A 21,418-nucleotide genomic window follows, 5' to 3' on the forward strand; every position below is an offset into this window, starting at 1 on the left:
AGCAGTTGGGGTTAAGAGCCTAGTTTAGGGGCCCAATGGAGTAGGATTCCTTTGCTGGCTGCGGGATTTGAACCGGTAACCTTCCAGTCACAGGCACAGATCCTTAGCCACAGAGCCACCGCTCCACCTGAATTACTGTATACATGATGTACTGTAAAGTATTACACATTTCTTAAGTGATTTTTTTAATCAAAATTATCAATATCCAAACTGAACACTTTTATGGGTAGAAGTTAAACATCACCAAAGAACAATCTGAAACTAAATTGCTGATAACACAAGTCCTTATTTTCACCTTCATTCACCTTTGGCAGCAATTACAGCAGGGAGCCTTGTCAGATAAGCCACCTTCACACACAAGCAATTTTCACCCATTCTTCTCTGCAAACTTGCTCAAGCTCCATTAAGATGGTTGGGTATTGTTGATGGGCAACAATTTTCAAGCTGTATCATAGATATTCTATTGGACTCAAGTCAGGGCTTTAACCATGCCACTCAAGGACATTCATTTTTGTCTTGTAAAGCCATCCTAGCATAACGTTGGCCTTGTGTTTGTGATCATTGCACTGCTGAAAGGTGGATTTACATGCCAGGTTGTAGGTTGTTTCCTGTAATTTGCTCCATTTTCTTCTCAATTTTGACATGATTCCCAGTCCCCGTTCATCAGAAGCAGCCTCATAACACAATGCTACCCCCACTATGCTTTACAGTAGAGATGTTGAATGGGTGATCTGGCGAGTTGGGTTTATGCCAGTTGCAACACCATAAAGCTCCAAATTTGTCCAATCTGACCACAAAAACATTTTGCAATGTTTTCAGTATCACTTTATATCATTTAACCTCTTCATTGCAAACTCCATGTGGATCTGAGATGGATTGCCACTCTGCCATTCAGGCTAGCTTTTTAGAGTGACTAGAATATCGTTGACTCATGGACATTTTCTCCTGTCTCTGTTTCTGTCAGAGATGGCACTTCTTCAAAGTAGTTTAGGCCCGCTTCTTATATGTGGTCAAAATTTGAACGTGGCTCTAATTTCGACTGCAGGTGACATTGATAATGTAAGGTTGGATATGAATGATTTCAAATCTGCTGTGAAATCTGAAAGCTCACCTGAATGATTGGTTTGCAGATTACCAAAGCCAGAAGGTATCCCACTGTTATAGACATAATATGAAGAGATTTATTTTGCTGCCAAATGTGATACAGAAAACTTGTGGCTAGAACCATTTTAAGTACTGTGTTCTTGAATTGTATTATTAGTCTTGAAGCAGTGATGAGCAGTGATTGTCTGGTTTGAACACACAAATTCATTATATAAAGTATGTCCTGTCAAACTGACTCTGTAAAAGACTGTTACATCAGATTTTCTGATTGAACAAACAACTCAACATGGCAAAGAAAATAACTTTCCCCCAAAATGAAAGACAAAATATTTTCTAAAATGTAACCATTTATTTCACTCCACTACAAAAATTATAGTAATTTGTGAACTATGGTACAGACTCAAAATGTACAAAATATACAAGTAAAGCAACAAAGGGTATGACGTTTTACAGTGTTAATGGTCCCTTATTTTATTTTCAAATGATTCCTTTGAAAAACAAGGTAACGCTAAGACCAAGCAATCAGAAAACGGCCCTTACTTTCTTTCCAGTAGAAAAGAAAAACATTAATGTACATACAATGTGCAAGTTTACAGTTAAATGTTTGGAATATACAACCAATGATCTATCATGTAAAACTGATGATATGGGACAAATATGAAATGCAATATGATAAGTTGTATATCCCACATCCAATTTTACATTTAAAGATAAAGTAAACCTGTAATACAATATATAAAAAGTTTACGTTGTGACATGCAAAAACAGGACCACATTAAATCAGAAAATTCTTAGGGAAAATCTTTAGGACTGGCGAAAACTGTAGGGAAAGTTGAAAACTGTAGAACTGCATGCTTCTAATCTTGACAAAACTGATAAGCAGAAGATGCTGGACACCAAAATAAACAGACTTTTACCATTCAAATAGACCCATACCAATATCAATAAGTGTGAAGAGGGCATTTTTTAATATACTTGTAGATCATTTTTTTCTGTAAAAATCCTCTTTGGATCTTAAATTTCTATACACAAACTCATCCTCAAAAATATTAATCTTCATCCATGGACTATTTTTAACACTACACTTTTGATTTGAATGATAATAAAACTGATCAAATGTGAATGAAAGGTTTTCTGCCACAGGCAATAATGTAATATGCATCCTAGAAAAGGAGTGTTTTAAGACTACATATGAGGGTGTAAAAATATTAACAGTGTATAGGGAAACTGATTATTCTTCAATGCTTTTTGGATGAACAACATTAAAGGGAGTGTGCTATTTTGAAGTACAGATGTTTACGAGCCCCTTAGACTCCCCTAGACTCTGCCCCCAGTAAAGGGCAGAAGTTGAGCAGGTAGAAAGCTTGGGTTAAGGATTATCCAGTTCACAGAAGACATCTAACAGTTTCTGATATGTTCAGTGTAACATCCAACATGTCAGCAACAGGACAGTGAATATGATCAATTGCTTTTTTCTTTACTATTTCAAACCTGAGCACAGTTATGTTTCCCTCAAACATTAAAACCCAAATACACCAAAATTAGTTTGGGTTTCAAAAATGACCCAAAAAAATGGAAGCAATTTAAAAAATCAAAGGGTTTTTATAAAAAAAAGCAGATCAAAAGGTTTTAAAAATTTCTGATCAGTAACAACAGTCGAGAATTGCTGAATATTTATAACTTCCGACTATAAATTTACAACATGTCACAACTTCAGCTCTTGTCATTATACGAAAAGGAAACAAGCACCTACTGTAATTACTTGACACTCGTTTTATCTTATAGATTCACTTCATGTTTTTTTCCCCTGAAATTAAGGTTAACTTTCCAAATCTAGCTTTTAAAAGTGCAGTGGTGCTCAACTGTTTAAACATTCAAACACAAAAAAATACATTAGTATGTCTTTTTGGCATGACTTACCGCACTCAACTAAAATATATTGCTTCCTGCAATATTCTCAAGGTTATAAATAAATTATAAACCTTTAAACAATTACTAACTAGAGTACTGGATTTTACAAATGTGAAAGTAAGGAAAGTTCCCAGAGATTGCAGAGTGTATCCAGGGATAAGTCATGAAGATGGACAAGAAATGTACAAACACAATATTGCAGTAAATGTGTAAAGTCTATGAAATTAAGTGACAAGAACTCACCCAATCTTGTCATTGCAGAGACTGTGAGTTTCTGGGAAGCCTTTAATGCATTTTAATGGAAGGCACCTTCAGTAGAAAAGGGGCAAAGGGCATATAATTTGGTAGAACAGCTTGTAGCGGCATACAGCAGCTGAAGAAAAGTGCATTTAGGGTGATCCGCATGCTGAGTAACATCAATCACTGAATTATAAAAATACATTACACTACTGTATATAAAAAATAGCATTTTCCCTTGTTTTCAGTGCTTTATTATTTTTGTTCCATTATTCAACCGGTTCTCAAGTCCTAGACGTGAAGTTGATGCTGGAAACCATCTTCTGGATCTTATCCTCATTCTTCAGGATGTTGGCCTTCACAGCACAGATCTTGTCCTGCTGGTCCTTGATAAGCTGTTCCAGTTCTGCAAGCTCAGTCTTCAAGGGCTCTATGGCACTGTCTGTTATTCTAAGTACAAATTAAGCAATGTGTTAATGCCATTCGCCAGTGCAGTGTAAATATAACGGAATACATACGTCTCAAAGAAAATCTTTTTTTCATTAATAGAATCTGGAAATGTCTTAGCCCTAGTCCTACCTTTGCTCCTGCAGCAGTGCCTGTGCATGCTCTTTATTCTCACGCCGCCATGTCAGTAGCTCATTCTGCATGGAATCCATATCCTCCTGGATGTAGTCCATGATCTTACCCAGTGGCAGGGCGCTGCGACACACTGTTTGGATGGACAACCTTAACTTCTCAATCTCTCTGGACACCAGGTCCCGCTCTTTCTTCTTTGCTGCCTCAGACACCAGAACCCTCTCCTGTGGCCAAAACAAGCAAAAAATTTTCTTCTAGATAGTTGCAGTCTTACACTTGCTGATATTCTATGGATATCGCATTTTCTTCACTTTGCCGAGAACGGGGTGATTATGTTTATTATTTCTCAGATCACAAACACTTAAAAATTAAGCATAAATGAATAATGTCCAAGTGGAGCACTAATTGATTACATACTGTAGATACTACTCTCTATATTTCAGTTTTTTTTAATGAAAATTTTTACAACAAAAAACAAATGTACAGTATAGACATAATATAGTATTCACTTTCTAATGCATCTAGTTAGAAATCTGTTCCAATCACTGTTAAACCCAGTATCCAACTGACTTTTTGGGCACAAAAGCCCTAGGATGTTTATTCAGCTGTGTTTGCAAGCTCTGAGTGGACTAGAGCCAAGCTCATACTCATATTCTCAGCTTGGAGAGTTATACACATATACATAAAGCATCACCAGATTAATGTTTATTTACTTTAGTAACAGGGTGTGTTAGTGAAAGTTATTGTCCTACAGTATTTAGTAAGAAATAATACACATGTACCCTTTAAATAGTGGGAGGTAGACTAGTGCTGCATTGACAGGAAAAAGTTAACAGAATGTAGAGTATTTCCTCTGTTTAGTGATCATTGTATAAACTTTAAAACAAACTTTATTTTAAAATTAAATTTTAGTTTTTTTTGTTCAATTTCAAATTTAAAAATAAAATGCCTTTCTTCCAGGTATTTATTTCTTGTTGGCTAAAAGGGCACAGGGAGTTTGTTTTTTTCCCCCAGGTGATTACTAGACTTTACCCTCCTCAACAGCAATCAAATCCAAACAGGATTCATGTATCACAGGCAGGCAACCTGAAGTAGTGATGTTTTTGTATATTACTGAAGCAGGGTATTAAGAAACTAAGGTTTTTACTGTCATTTTTACATGTAAATTCTTAGTTTGGATTGGTGATCCATGTTGGTTTTTAAATGTCATATAAGAAATGTAAAGTCTTTTAAATTCATGTTTATTTCTTTTGTTTAGCATTTCTTGAAAAATAGTGTTTTTTCTTCTGGCCTGCATATTCAATACTTTAGTATTTATGTATGCTTGTCAGCTGGATGAACACCTTGAGTTCAAGATCCATGGTCTTGTGTCTAAGCTTGCTGATTTCTGCTATTACACTAATACTGCAAAATTTCCTACAGGAGGATTGTGTGGGAAAAAATGTACAAACAGGATAGGTGGCACTTGAACTAACTTGACACTGATGTATTTGGGAAGCATATGCATAAGCATATTGAGGAGTATTAGAAAACTAGTGGTTAGGGTGCTCAAACCAGGTCAAGGCTGGTGGGATCAAGAAACCCTGGGGTAAAGCAACCTGTCATTTCTTATGAGCATCTAGTACATGGAAGTATACTAGATATACAAGATATATAAGTATTAAAAGTGGAAATAAAATGCCAAGAACTCAAGACGGTTGCATACAAGTAAATAATACTGCTTTGTAGGAATAACAGAAAAAGAAAGGAAGATTAGGAGAGGAGGCTTGTCTAGCTCATTTTGTTACTAATAGCTAATTGATCCAAAGGTCTTGTCCAGCCATTTCAATCCATGCAATGTAGAACTCAACAATAAATTATAAAAGGGTATTCTATGATACTTGCTACTGACTTACAAGAGCTGTTATGTGTCAGTCCAGTGGGTCAGGAGTGAGATGCATCAGATAGATAATAGGGATCTTCAAGTAGCACTGAGTCAACTACAACTAATCGACAATATTACACAATGAAGCAGTCAAACATTTTCATAACAAAATCAAGCTAACAAACCATAATTACAATTTGTATGCTTCTATGAACTTTCATGCAGAGAGCTTTGTGGCTATCGCTCACTGTGCTAGGATACAAACTGAATTCTTAATATTTTCACCTTAAAATCACAGAGCTTAAGATATGCCATAGTTATGTGCAATGTGGGTGGTTTTCTGAGCCGCTAAACACCCAGGCTAACTAAATACAACATGGAACATTCACCAACTGTACATAAAGTACGGAAACCAGACGGATTCAGTCTGCTTACGATCATCCTACACCTCATCCCCCAAAAACTACCCATACCCAGTCCTGACAAGCATAAATCAATCGTTTATAGGGGCTCTGTCAAGATCTACAAGCCCAGAGCGGCCTTATTTTTTCTTTTTTTCACAAGGAACCAAGAAAAATATTTGTTTTGAGGATAACTGATGGGGTCTGCTTTTCCCATTACCTCTGTTTGCGATGGAAGCACTGTTTGTGCTTCAAAAGCAGGTGGCTCCAAGAATCTTTCCATTCAAAAAGCTATGACTTTTTAAGATGGGAAGAATATACAGGAATGAAACGATTACTAGAAGGAGTACTTTTAATATGAGGGCTAGCCAATTAAAAACAAATTATCTGCAGCCAATGTCAGTCTGTCAGTATCAAAATTTCACTTATAAGTGATTCAGAAATCCTCCTGGAATTTGAAGGAAAATAAAAGATAAAGTGTCTGCTGGCAAACAACAGGGTGCCTGAAATATAAGGAGGTCAAATTATAGCAATTGCATTTCATCAATTCTAGGGAATTATGCTGTAAATGTTTACATTACAGCACTACTTTACAGCACACCATAATACACACAAACCAAAATAAGATGGTCATAAAATAAACTCTAAGACTTCCACAAATACAATGTACATACAATTGTCACTGAAATCTTTGGGGAAAATGTAACTTCTAACACAAGTAGAAAAACAAAGTCCATTTCAATCAAAAGAAAAACCTAAGGTTCTTACTGTGCCTCTAAGCTTTACAAGGCAGTGACTAACAGTTTATGAGTATATTAAATGAATAGAAAACCTATCTACAGTACATTCCCAAATTTGCATGTTTATTTCTTTCAGCTTATCTGTGCTTCCCATTGGAGTCTTGATTAGTTTGAGATTAAATTTCAACCTTCCTAATAAACAAAAGACAGACGCAAGTATTTTGTGCTGCCTGTGTAGACCTGCTGCTGCTAATGGAACATTAATTGACGACTCTTTTGGGGTTTACTTTGCTGGCAGAGATTAGAGCACCCTGCTAGATCATAAAAATAACAGAGGTGCAATGGCCTGAGGAAGAAGAGCATAGTGTCAACAAGGTCAGAACAGTGCAAAGGATATGGAGACCTGACCATTCTCTAGAGGATTCTATAAAAGTACAATTGCTATTGCCTTGGGTAAAAAGATAAGAAACCGTACTATTAACTAACTTCAAACTTGCATTTGGGTTTATTAAAAAAACATTAGGGGCATTAGAAAAGTGTGAAAAATACCTTAATTTAAGGAAAGGGAAATGTTCATAAAGGCACAAGCTAAGTCTTTGTGAATTCTTTCAGCCAGAACTATTTATTTTCATGCAGGTTTTGCATAATAGATTCTGGCCTTTCTCTGACATTACTTTCACTCAACAGCGGCTCATTTACACAACAGGGTTTATTTATTCATCACAAACCTTCATCAAGGGTAATTTCATGGTGTAAAAAAGAAAAAAAGTCTACACACAAAAGTGCAGCTGCTTAGTGAGGCCAAGGCCAATGAAATAAAAAGACTCCCTCTAAAATGTATCTTGGAATAATATACAAGAGATCTGGGGGGCCGTGTAGAAGGTCGTCCCAAAATATACACTAAATTCTTTACTGTCGCACTCTGTGAAGAGGGATGGAAATCGGCAAAAAGGTTTATCATATTCCATATTTTATCTTATAGGCTAATGATTGATATTTAAAGTTGTATTATTTCAAGTGTACAAAAAAGAACTCAAATCACAACATCTTTAAGATAAAAAAAAGTGAATATAGTATATTTTAAGAGTCATAACAGTAACCAAAGAATATTTTCCTCCAGCCACTAAAACCACAAAAATACAATTTTTTTTCTGGTCTAGAATGCGAGATAAAAGCTCAGTCATGAATGACAGACACCATTAAATGTATGCCAAAAAACACTATTATATGAGAAATAGATATACACACACTATATATACACTATATATGCAATATACCGTATTTACATATATGTAAATGCATATTGTAATTTAATACATTTCTGCACTGTACTGTATACAGTATATATATATAAATTGTATTGTATACTCTACTGTATAGAGTATAGCATACCCTTGCTTTACTGAACTAACAGGGGGCCAAGGGATGTTTAGCAGTTTATTACTGCATCCCTTGTCAGTATTGCTGGCTGTTCATTAAATTACCAATAAGATATATTTGGAGCCCAATCCATAGAAGGGCAATAAGTTTAAATTTAAGGTATAAAATTTCTACAAAATGAACAAAAGCACCAGATATCTGAAATAACATCCGACAAATAATACCAAATTTACATGGAATTCAATGATGCAATTAAAATGTATTGCTTTTCTTAACATAAAATAATTCAAGTAAAGTGTTTACTTTGTTTCCTTGCATATATTTTTAAAAATACCGTTGCATTACATATGGGAACTGAGGGTTCTGAGATCAGCTTTTTAACTTATCAAATGGATACATACAGTATCTAATAAATGATTAAATACAGCAGTAAAATTGTAAGCATGACTGGATGAATTAAACAAGGTATTAATTTCCTTTGTGCTCAAAGCAAGCTTCTTTTCTTGCGAAAATTATAGCAAAATACAAGGCCAAAGTTTTTTTTTTTAAGAATGAAATAAATGAAAGAATGGATAAAGTTAAAGACTAGACAATGGAGAAAAACAATCTGAGAAACAAAACAGACATATTTAATTATATGCATTAGTGACTTGAAAACCTGGCTGATATTAATGTTTGCACCATGTTACACCGTGATTACAGAAAAAAAATCGTTATTATACTGACCCTCAACCCTTCAAAGGAAGGAAGTCATTAGAGTCCTTTAGACAGCCGACGAAGCAAAATTTGAAATGGAGAAGGGGAAACGGGTTTCTAAATAAAACTGCACCAAGAAACATGGCCTCCTGGCTGGAAAGCTAATTTACTAAGATTATGATTGGTAATAACTTTGTGAAATTTAGAAAAAAACTGATGAAGGTATTGTTAAGTCAATTAGGTAATCAGATGCTGAGTATTCAGATTTGATCAACATTCCTTACACGTTTAATTTTGTTTGATTAATAATGAATATAATTAAAATAGTCACTGATTATAGATAATTCCATCTATAGTGCTCTTTGCAACCCTAGTACATATTTAATAAAAAGTAGTCTTTATTTAAGAATGAATACTTTGATAATATCACATTTTCCCATTTAGTTTCTTTTTTAAATAGGAACAACTTTATTAGATTGGTAAAGAAACCATCTGAATATGCAAGCCCTGATGAAGACTTCCAACAGGAGCAATGTTGATGTTTATTCTTCTAAAAATGTTTAATAATGTTAACTTCAATTCTTTTAGAACTAAGCTTACATAAATTCTGATTCCCAGTACTGCATGTTAAAAAACGAAAATAATGTCAATGTTTATCCTGCAGTATTCTTAGAGGGATATTAGTCCTTCCAAGTTTCCACAAATCCATGATTGAAGAATTTATCAAGGAATGTGATGCCTCTTGCAGAATTTTCCATTTCTTACAAAAATAAAAACTAAACTTTTTTTCCGTAACTCCCTACTATCACTGTTCAATACATTAGAATAGCGTAAGAATGGTATTTGTAACTTAGAAGTTGAAAGTGTTTTAAAATGTGCTTTGAGCTACATATTCCGAAAGTCAAACATTCCTATGTACCCCCATCAGCTGCTGTAACTTCACTGATTAACTCTTAATTTCCATTAAGGGTGAACGTAAGTAAAACCATGAACAAAAATGTACTGTTTTGGTTACGTTCTGGGAAGTGGACGAAATAAAACCAATGCTTAATATATATATTATATATATGTAAAAAAGTATAATATATATAAAGTGCCATAAAATGAAAACATTTTTATACTCTCAGAGAGCAACTGATAGATTTACAAAAAAGCACCAGAGCTCACGAAAAATAAATATCATGTACAAAACAACTGAACTTGACTGTTGCAAACAGTTTACCCAGTCTATATGACTTAATAGTCTGTTTGACTTCAACAAATACAAAACTCTACTATAAAAAGAAGATTTTTCTATTCAACATTGCGTGATCCAGATTTGTCTCATTTTCTGTTTATCTTTATATGGTTTGAAGAAGGCCTAAAATAATAAGCACCTAGTTTGGATTTCATCCAAAAGAGGCAAAACTTGCACGTGTTTTTTTCTTTGATTGACATCATGTTTATTCAGTCTTGAGAGAATTAAGTAAGCTTAAGTAAAAAGTTTAACTTCAATTTTCCAAACAGATATCAATGCTAATGTTCTTCACTAAATACACTCACTGCTACAGAATTTGACAAGCAATATGAAGAAATCTCTTTTGTTTTTGAAAACTTAGTACATTTTACTGCAGAATTCTATGATGCCTCATTTATGTATTACATGATTATTAACACATATCTTACTTAAAATAACAATAAAATTTACACAACCCAAGAGAATACCATGCATGATCTCTCAATGTTTATGACCAAACCTTATTATAAAGTCTACATTTGACAAAAAATTATGGTATTAAGGAATGTACATTAACCAAAAACACTGAGCAAAAACGTCTTTACTACAGTGCCTAACTGCATTACTTTACATTCTTACACTGTACACATGGATCTTCAAATGAAATGTTAAGTACAGTATGTACAAAAAGGTCTGAAAGCCAGAACAAACAGATTACTACAGTTTGTCAAGAGTGCACACAAGTTTCTTGGAAAACATGTACCAGAGTAATGAAATAGTTTTTCTGCATGAATGGCAGAACAAAATACAGCATCCATCACAGGGAACTACTCTGAAGACAGATGTAAGCAAAACTCCTGGTCAATTAGGAAGGACCACCCAAAACAGTCAACATATACCAGTCACTAGCAAATCATGAATGAGAATAGTCAAATCTGAATCATTATAAAAATATTGACTGGAAGCCTCTTACAGTAGACAAAAAAGAAAAATGGCATTACTCAGGCTTTGATGGGAAAAAGAGATGGGAGAATGTTATGCTTACATTTTGGGATGGAGGTCTAATTTTAAGAAAATTTTCCATTTTACAATAATAATGTCTGAATATAGTGACTAAGAAAAAAACATTCACTGCTTGACTGGGACTTCAGTGAACATCTTAATGTTGGTCCTGATGACTTTTCTTATTTGCATTCAACCTTGAAATTGAGAAATATTCTCCCTTATTGTTTTCTGCTGTGGGAAATGCATCCAAAATTACATTTCCACTGATGAATATTCATGGCTTAACTGGGTCAGCGGTATGCAAGTCATTAGATATTTTTTAAGGCATTAAAAATAAGTTATGAAAGCCTAAAAACCAGCATGACTATTTACAATATCAGAGATCAATGAAAATTACACAGCATCCAACTGTTTAAACATTGAATGTTTTTCTCCAGCACAAAGCTAAAACTTATAAATCCAGAAATCTGTCAAATTCAATTTGTTTTCTTCAGCATACCATCAAGCCAGAAGAGAAGAAACCTATTTAGGTTTGGAAGTCTACAATTAGACTTCCACAGTCCATTTCCTGTTTTATTGTGCAAGTTAACAGACTACACTTATTTATTATGAACACCAAATACATAAAAAACATCCCTAAAGTTGTTCATTTCTAAGACAAGGTGTTAACATGAAAATGTCTTAGTAGTTTAAGAAGCATGTCACTTTTAAGTTGACAACTGGATGTACTCTATATTCATAAACTGACATTTAAGATCTTTAGTAGCACCTGCTATAAAAAAATAAAGTAAAATGTAAAAAATAAACAATTTATTGAACAAATGACAACACTACTTGTTATTGTTCCTGATTATTCTTTTCTTTCAAGTATTGAAAGTGAAAGTAACCTCTTATAAGACATTTTAATGCGTAAATGTTTTGAACACAGGTCATATAAACTATAGTCACTAGTGGTTTCATTTAAACTTAATTATAATTTACCTGGTCTTTTAGCTTTGGTGAAGATGAAGTTTCAAAATCCTTCTTGGTTTCTAAAATTTTCTTCACCAGCCCACCTTGAGAATGATAAAAAAGGCACAGAATGAACTCCAATTTCTAGTTTTAAAAACAGAGTTGAGAGCTGAGAAGCAGTACAAAGGAAACACCAACCACAACACCCATTAATGCTCACACTATGTAGAAAATGTAATATGTAACATGTAAATTAATACTGCTATCATATACATTATTTTTATCAGTACTCATGTTAGTTTAAGATAATATAATTATTTTATACCCATTTTTAAACTTATACAATACAACTGTTAATTATGGTATATTTTCTTTGAAATATTTCCTAATTCTGTAACTATGTAGTTAATATATAGCCCATACAGAATGTCTACACACCCTTTACAATATAAGTAAAGACACATTAAATGAGAATATATTTTACCTTAATGTACGCACTAACATCTCCAAGTCAAGTTAATCTCCAAGTCAAAAACAAATACTTAGACATTCTAAAAAGTAATTACAAACCTAGACAATTGGGTTTGATAAGTGTTTACACCCCTTAGTAAAGAATACTGTAAATTAGCTCTGGTGTAACCAATTGCCTTCCAAATCATATAATAAGCTTATTTTGCCTCCACCTGTGTTAACCTGTAGTGATTCAGATGATTTCAGAATAAAATCAACTGTCTGTATAGGTCTCCTCTGCTGGACATTGTATCTTGAAGTAAAGAGTCATCTATGGGCAACAAGGAGCTATCAAAAGACTGCCAAGATAAAGATGTGGAAAGGCACCGAGACGAAGATAAAACAATTTTCAAAGGCCATACAACTCCCTTGGAACACAGTCAAGACCACCATTAACAAGTGATAAGGCATATGGCACCACCAAGACATACAGTAGATCAGGATGGACTGCTCAAAAATGGACGACTGGGGTAAGATAAATCCAGAGGCAGCTTTGAAGGACTTGCAGGCTTTTATATTAAAGACTGGTCAGTGTGTACATCGTACAACAATATCTCAAGCTTTCAACAAGTCAGGATTATATGGGAGTTTGGCAGGAAGAAAGCTGCTACTTATAAAGCCTGCACTCTCATCTGAGGTATTCAAAACAACACTGTTTCTAAAGCCATGTGGAAAAATCGTTTTGTGGTTTGCTGAAACCAGGATTGAACGCTTTGGCCTAAATACAAAATGTTACATTAGGAGAAAACCCTATACAGCACATCATCCAGACAACACCATCCCTACTGAAAGCACAATGGAAGTTGCGTTCTGTTATGGGTTTTTTTTTCTTTGCAGCACGGACTGGGGCACTGGTCAGCATTGAAGGGAAACTGAATGGACAAAACCACAGACAGATTCTTGAGGAAAACCTGCTGCCCTCTGCAGGGACGGTGAAGTTGGTAAGGACGTTTACTTTCAATATAACATCAAGCCTACACACAAAGCCACAGCAAAAGGAGTTGCTAAAGAACAAAAAGGTAAATGTCCTCGAGTGGCCCAGTCTGAGCCCTGACCTCAACCTAACTGAAAATCTGTGGAATGGCTTGAAGGTTGCAGTCTATCAATGGTCCCTCACAATCTGACTGGGTTTGAACAGTTCTACAATATGGAATGGGCAAACACTGTCAAATCTTGGTGTGTGATGCTTTCAAACAGAATGATGGCCGTAATTAAAGCAAAAGGTGCTTCTACCAAGTACTAACGCAGGGGTGTGTACACTTACCCAAACCATTTTCATAGGTTTTCATGTGGAATTACATTTTAGAATGTTTGAGCATTTGTTTTGTTTTTTTACTTTTATGTGTTAAAATGTGTAAATAAAGATAAAATAAATTCTGATTTAATGCATCTTGATTTCAGGCTGCTAGCCCACAAAATGTGTTACTTTGCAAAGGGTGTGTAGACTTTCTACACAGTAACTTCTGCTGACATCCCAGGGTAGATGAAGAACAGGAAGTGGCAAGATTATATTGTTTTATCCGTTATAAGTTTCATTTCTGAGTGGATCCCAGAGATACATAAAATAAGGGTAACATTGCATCTATTTTTGATTCTTTCAATCTGCCCTGTTAAAAGTATGATAGGCATCTTAATTACAACTTACCATGCTTTTCATCATCTTTTAACTCCACAGCAGGCTCCTGGGAGAAGAAAGACATTAATACTGTACATAGAAATCCACAAACGACTAATGTGGTAAATGTGATAAGAAACATGAAACTGGATAAATAAATTACTTGGTGATGTTTTTTACTAAAACCAAATAGATCTTTGCACAGGTTACTGTTTTGACAGGAGTGCTTAGATAAAAAATATACACCTGAGTTTAAAACTGCAAGCATATTACTGAAAGAATACAATTGAATACAAAACTAAATACGTAACTTCTTGTTTTGCAATCAAAATGATAGCCATCTAATAACTATTCTACTGTGTGCAAATTTTACTTTTGCTGACATTGGGTTTCTTTTTCATAATGCTGCTACGAATTTCAAACTAAACAGCTACAACTACAACTCATTTCCTCCAGAAAGAATTAAAAAAAAAATCATTACTAAATCTTAATATTTGAAGTAGTAGTTGTAGGACAACAGGTTTTAGAATAAAACAGATTTTATTCATAGGAAACGCATTTACGGGAGTGTACCATTTGGAACTGATGCTGTTACATTGACATGTAATTCAAATTTCAGCAAGGAAAGCATCTTAAAAGCTGTTATAGCTAACAAAAGCAAACTATTTTTGTTTCTTTTATCTAAAATGTACCTCAAAATTCAGAATCATAAAAAATGGAAAAAATCATGGCTGTCACCCACTGCCAACTAACCATTTCCAATTCAGGCATATCAGGAGGAGGTGGCGCTGCTTCTTCTACCATAAACTGTTCGTCATCTTCATCATCATCAGAGAGTTTTTTCCCTTCCACTATCACAGCTGACAAAGGCTTTCCACTGCCAACCCTAGATAAGAGGTTAAAATCTAGTTTTTACAGCAGAAAAAATGTAAAAATCAATGTTGAAATAGGCATGACCTGTGTGTTTCCTGCCAAGAAGTTTTACTTTCTACAGATTACATAGCATGTCTAACAGCAAGACTTTATGCTGTTGTATGCTGAAATACATTTAAGATCAAATTAGATAAAATTAGTTATGTAAGTTTCTATTGTGATATTTCATAATTAGTATTTTCAAGTTTATCAGAAACCTGTATACAATCATAAAAACAGGGTCCAATATTTAATCTATTATAATAAGTGATTAGTTTTTTTCAAGTAACTGTTAGTGACAAACTCTATGTGAGAGGTTTACAGTATGTATTCATCTACATAAATCATCCCACAGGTGCCTTGACTGATAAACCATAGGCCAGCACTGATCTTAAATGAAAAGTAACTCAACCTTTCCATGTGGAGATTAAGTATTACTTATTAAAAGATTGAGGAGTTGCTTTGAAATTGTTATTGCTGAAACCACCAAACATTATACAATACAAAACATTCATCATTACATGGAAAACAACAAGCCAACTCCTAAAGCAGCCAGTAAAGCCTCCTCCAACCTTAGATATTGTAATTTGAAAGGAATCTTTGTGGCATTTTCCCCCAAACCTTACAATTATGATGCCGGGTTATTGCACACAGTATGAGTCAACCATAGATGCATCTGAATTCATTAGTAGTACTGTATGAGTCTAGTGATGGTGAACAGATGGACAATGAATACCCTAAAGCAGTGGGTCTCAGTCCTAGTCCCTGCTCCTGTTTGCTGTTTTTTGTTCCAATTGGATCCTTGCTAATGCTAATTGCTGATAGTAATTGATCCACTTGCTTGTTAAGGCTTTTTTTATACATTCAGGCCTTAGTTTAAAAAATACCCGAGTACAGTGCTGGTCCTGGTTAACCCGTGGGTCTTGAACTTTTGCTTAAGCCAAATTTTTAATCACGGGCTAATTTATTTCAATTTACTATGTAAAACCTTTTTTTAAATTTACTTTCAGTTTTTCAAAAACTGAATAAGATTTGTAATAGGTATGAACCTTGTGCTAATTTAAGTGTGCTAGCTTAAATATAACCAACTAAACTTAAACAGATGGAAAAATGTTGTCTCCAATGTCTGTTCATCTATTAAAAGCTGTTTAGTTTGAAATATGGGAGTTAGCAAGGTGAGCAGAGACAGCACAAAGTTCTTTCATTAAGTTCTCTGTCCTAAAGTATTGGAAATAATTCACTTTAAGGCCACGTTGGAACAAAAACCAGCAGAAACAGTGAGAGGTACTCTGGGACCAAGAATGAGAACTACTGTCATAGAGACTTCAATTTTACCAAAGATCTGTTAGATACATTCTTATTCTTTCAGGTATTTTAATGCTATAATTAAAACAGGCAAATCTGCATTGCATTTATGTAACCAACAATACCTGTAAACACATGCGTTGTCAGTTTTGTCATTCCTTTCTTTGGAGGTAAGGAGCAATAACAGCTCCAACAATTTAAAGAAATCGCAATATTTCATACTGAGCATCCAATAAACAACAAATTCACAAAATTATCATCAGGGAAGTTGCAATCTGTCTTGTAGCAGATGCACTGATATTTTATTGAACAGACAACATATGTATATTTATTAACATTTGCTATCAAAAGAGTTTATCTTCATTGAGTCTGTTGTGAAAGGTTTGGGGTAGTAGCATGTGTAGCCTGCTTTGTAAACATGTGACACATGTTTTGCACCAGGCTGCAAATGCTGTCTTGTGGGATTCTGTGTTATACTTCTTATAGAACTCAGGCAAGCATGTCCATGTTCACTGGTGCCTGAAACCTACATGCCACAATGTTTTGTTCCAAGTCAGTTCACAACTGTTGAATTGGGTTCAATTCAAGTAGGGGAGTTGGGCATCCATTGCATACATTTCATATTCTCTAACAAGTGAGGTTGCCATCACAAGTGAAGGTGGGGAGCTGCGTCAGCATGCGTAGGCTGCAAAGGAACAAGTAATAGGTTTATTCCATGCTGAAAAAAAGAAGAAAGAGAACACAACGTTTCGGCCGTGGAGCCTTCTTCAGGTGTCACCTGAAGAAGGCTCCACGGCCGAAACGTTGTGTTCTCTTTCTTCTTTTTTTCAGCATGGAATAAACCTATTACTTGTTCAATCACAACTGAAGTTGTGTTGTGACAATACCCTAATCTTACCTTTCTGCAGGTGACGTGTCAGTGCTCTCTTGCCGTTTGACCCGTGGTGGTGCTGGTCGGGCACTGCTGGGGCGTGGTATTCTCCTATTATGGCAGAGCAGAGGACCACAAAGATTATTGACAACCAAGCTAGAAAAGATCATTCCCTGTCCTACCACAAGCCACATGAAGGTGCTAGGGCTGCTCCTCCCAGAGAGTTTGTCTCCAGACTTATTCTGCATGGATTTCTACACTAGAAAAATGGACAGCCTGTGATAATTTAGGGCTCTGTCAAGTTGCTGCTCAGAAGAAAAGAAAACAAGATGTCATTTGAGAACTCTGAATCAAAGATCCTTGGCAATGGGAGAAAGACGTTATGGCAGACCAAGAGCCCTTGGAGCACCTGTGACCTGACAGAGAAATGTGAAAATGTATGGGAAGAAAAGAGGCAGCAGCTGTGTATGACACAGGTCCTATAAAAATACTAGACTGGCAACATCCCTAATGGCTGGAAAGAGGACCAAAAGAGGTGTGTTTTTCTGTTAGGAAAGTGAGTCTTTACTATGTGTGAATTAGGTCTGAAAAGGGAAGCAAGCCTTTAGATAGTTATATGCATTGCAGATAAGATTTCAGAAAAGTTAGGTTTCCAGCTCTGGATAAAAAGTGGTTACACTGTAGAGACAGTAACGGTCTGTTGGACAAGGACATGCAGTCTCCAAGTGAATTACTCAATTCTCCAAAGCCTCTTTAAGTGGTATGATGGAACTGTACTTTGAATGCTTGATGTACAATGCCTGTTTGTGCCTTGATGTGAAAAAAATTTAGTAATCGTTTTCCATAGTCTCTGTCGCCATCTAGTGTTTTTTTTTTGCTATTACATCAATGTTACTGGAAAGACTTGTTACGATATCTGTAAACCATGGACAGACATTATAAAATCTCTGTCAAAAATTAAAAGTTTCTTAAGTGGTAGATGATATTATTTTTTAACAACTTGATACAGCTGAGCTGAATGCCTACAAACATCACAAAATAGCTGCTTCTGCCTGAACTTAATCAAATAGCTTCTGAGTTTATAACTCGAGAAGGACTACACAAAATGTAGATGCCATGGGTCTTCACACTATATGTCATCCATGGAAACACAAAGATATTTGATTTAGGTGTGCTAAATGCAAAATACCACTTTTGTGCAGTTCAGTGCTACAGAGAATACCACACACTGAAAGAACTACTAATTTTCCAATTCACTCTTCTCCGGCCTTATGTTAACACAATTATTTCACCTTGTATCAGCAATATCTGCCACTGTTGGAAATAGGAAAAAGACTTCACTGTTTTTTTTTCTGTCAAGTTTCATTCCTCTACACATATTGTGACAAACAACTGTGCAAATCTGAATGGCTGGACATTGGGACAATTTTTGTGAAAAATGTTACTCAGCAACAAAAAAGTGTCACATCTGAGAACTTAATCTTTGTTTCTGTTGTGTTTTTGCTGCTGCCTACCACATTCACAATGCATTGTGTATTTCAATTAACATTGATTGCAATTTCTGTTCATAGAAAAAGAAGCTATTATTTTATGTTTTCATTACAGATTAACCCGTTTTAAAAATATCATTAATACAATTAAGTAGGAATGGAACAAAAAAAATTACATCCGTGGGTTCATTTTAATGCTAACTACTCAAAGGGTTAAAATCTTAGATCTTAGAAAGTGCTGGTAAAACTATAAAAACACAATTTTAAAGGGAATACAACCAATTAGCTTTCATGTATTTTAACAAGAAGTCAAGACTGCTCTGTACTGAAGGTTTGCGGTTCTTAAAAAAAGGTGAAAGATTTCATCAATGAATTCCACCACAGCTCAAACCAGATCCCTAGAGGCACCAGACAAGAATTTGATATAGCTGGTGCAAAATGCATTTTCAGAGCCAAGACTCTCATGCTGTTTTCTTGATACGATTGAAGTGAAATTGACCATGCTTGCAAAACTTCAGCACAGGAGGGTTTTTAGGGTCATTACCACTAATTGCAACAAACTGGAGTGCTGCCCTTAAGCCACAGTCATCTCCTTTATCGAGGTCTACCCCCTCCTGGTCTGAAGTTGAAAGAAAAGAACAGAATCTAGCAAAATCTGACCTCTGTGTTGCCTGAGGAGGTAGCCCATCTATGACGTCACCATTCTCCAAAGGTGCAGCTCTCTCTACATTAGGGGTTTCAGCATCTAAATAAAAAACAAAGGATTAAAGAAAAACCTATAAAGTATTACAGTCTTAAACGGTTTTAATCACTAATGATAATACAAGTGGTAACTATGTGATATCAATCTTTTTATTTAAAAAGGATAAAAGTTAGTCTGAAAGAAAACCTAATAAATTCTAGAAAGAAAGTCTCCCATTTTAACATTTCTTTCAAACCAAGTACTATAGTAATGTTACAACAGCAGCATCTAATGCACACATACAACAGTACACTTAGTAAAAAATGACTTACCCACATCACTGTCTGATTCATCTGGAAATAAGGAAAGCATATCTTACTTTAGTTGTTTAACAAATAAAAACATTTTTTTTTAGTATTACTTCACAAATCACTACAACAGAGATTTAAATACTATATTAAATGTGTTGAAGTAGTTCAGGTGGGTAGCTGCGTCAGCATGCGTAGTCTGCAAAGGAACAAGTAATAGGTTTATTCCCTGCTGAAAAGAGAAGAGAGAAAACACAATGTTTCGGCTGTGAAGCCTTCTTCAGGTGTGAAGAACTTTTAAGTATTTAAGAAGTATTAAGTTTAAAGAAGTTTTAATTTAATAGTACATATTAAATGTGCACTATTCAGCTAAATATTTACACCTACAATGAAGCATGCATATTACAGAGGAATTCTGTAAATACTTGCTACTCTTAATCTAATGACCATAACCATTCATGCTACTACCTTTGAAAGTGTAAGGGCTTTAACATGTCTGAGGGCTTTTCAATGTCTCAATACATCTAAAAGCTTCTATTCACGTTGCACTACTGTACTTACAACTGAAATAGGATCTCTACATTTAACATATGCCACAATCTTTTCTTCATCTTCAATATGCATTGGTAATCCTATTTGTAGAATAAGTTTCACATAGTTTTATAATGGCTGTCTGTGGGGAATTAAAAAATTAACAATAAGGCAGTGAAATTGATACAGAACATTTTTATGGGGAAAAAAGCTTAATGTCACAGATCACTTACATCACACCCTTTGTCAATAACTATATAATAGGAATTTGTTATCGGTTGTTTAGGTAAATTCCTCAGATCACTGTGAATGCCTTTTCCTTGACACACACAGCCCAGCTGGACGACCACGCAAATGTAACTCAATTAACATTAGAAGTAGCTATTTAATATTTATACTGCTCTCTAATTTTTTTGGGACAGCAAAGTCAAAGCTTATGTTTCCTTTACAATCACACAATCTGTATAAGTGATAATGAGCTTATGATGCAAGTACAACATGACATACATTTTATGCTTGGGAAATTCAATGAATACATTTGATCATATAAGAACAAAAACATGTTTTGGGGTTCAAACTAGTGATTTTATGTAGTATCACTGAGCTCAGCAAACACTTTATGTAAACATTTGAGATGCTTTGCCAAACCTGTGCTGCAGCAAGTTCTTGCCTATACTTCCGACTCAATTTTCCTTCAGCTTGGAAAATATGTGCTTAACTGGATTTAAATCTGGATATTGACTTGACCACTAAGACTTTCTACTTTTTTCCTGATAAACGTGGTTTTATTGGCTGTATGTTAAGGGTCACTGACTTGCTACATGGTGAAATACCATGTCGTAGGTATGAAAACATTTTCTTCTACCTGTACATTGGCAGACAAAATTTTTGTAAACTGCAGAATTCACTCTATTACTGCCATCAATAAAGATAAGAGCCAGTACCAGAGTCCTTCATGAATGCCAAGACTATGAAATCATCTCTACCATACTTCAAAGTTAAGGTGGAGTTCTTTGGAGCATCTGTGGTTCCTCCCCCCCAACACTTTCCATCACTTTGGTAAAAGTTTAACTTGATCTTTATCATCTGTCCATAAAACTTTGTTCCCAA

At 34.9% G+C, this 21,418-nt stretch overlaps 1 protein-coding gene across 2 annotated transcripts in view; it reads right to left on the reverse strand.

Moving 5' to 3' along the window:
• Window positions 1-1,433: 1,433 nt before the first annotated feature.
• ift54 (intraflagellar transport 54) overlaps window positions 1,434-21,418 on the reverse strand; it is a 35,299-nt gene continuing 15,314 nt past the window's right edge. For both annotated transcript variants that reach the window (XM_088931288.1, XM_088931287.1), the window contains 8 exons: window positions 19,802-19,822; window positions 19,448-19,532; window positions 17,325-17,408; window positions 14,963-15,095; window positions 14,240-14,276; window positions 12,115-12,188; window positions 3,832-4,055; window positions 1,434-3,702 (listed from right to left, as the gene is read on the reverse strand). In XM_088931288.1, coding sequence (XP_088787414.1) covers window positions 3,537-3,702; window positions 3,832-4,055; window positions 12,115-12,188; window positions 14,240-14,276; window positions 14,963-15,095; window positions 17,325-17,408; window positions 19,448-19,532; window positions 19,802-19,822 — 824 coding nt within the window. In that variant the 3' untranslated portion in view covers window positions 1,434-3,536. The remainder of the gene's footprint in view (window positions 3,703-3,831; window positions 4,056-12,114; window positions 12,189-14,239; window positions 14,277-14,962; window positions 15,096-17,324; window positions 17,409-19,447; window positions 19,533-19,801; window positions 19,823-21,418) is intronic.

The sequence above is a fragment of the Atractosteus spatula genome, chromosome 13 (assembly GCF_055471065.1).
Source record: "Atractosteus spatula isolate fAtrSpa1 chromosome 13, fAtrSpa1.hap1, whole genome shotgun sequence".
NCBI lineage: Eukaryota > Metazoa > Chordata > Actinopteri > Semionotiformes > Lepisosteidae > Atractosteus > Atractosteus spatula.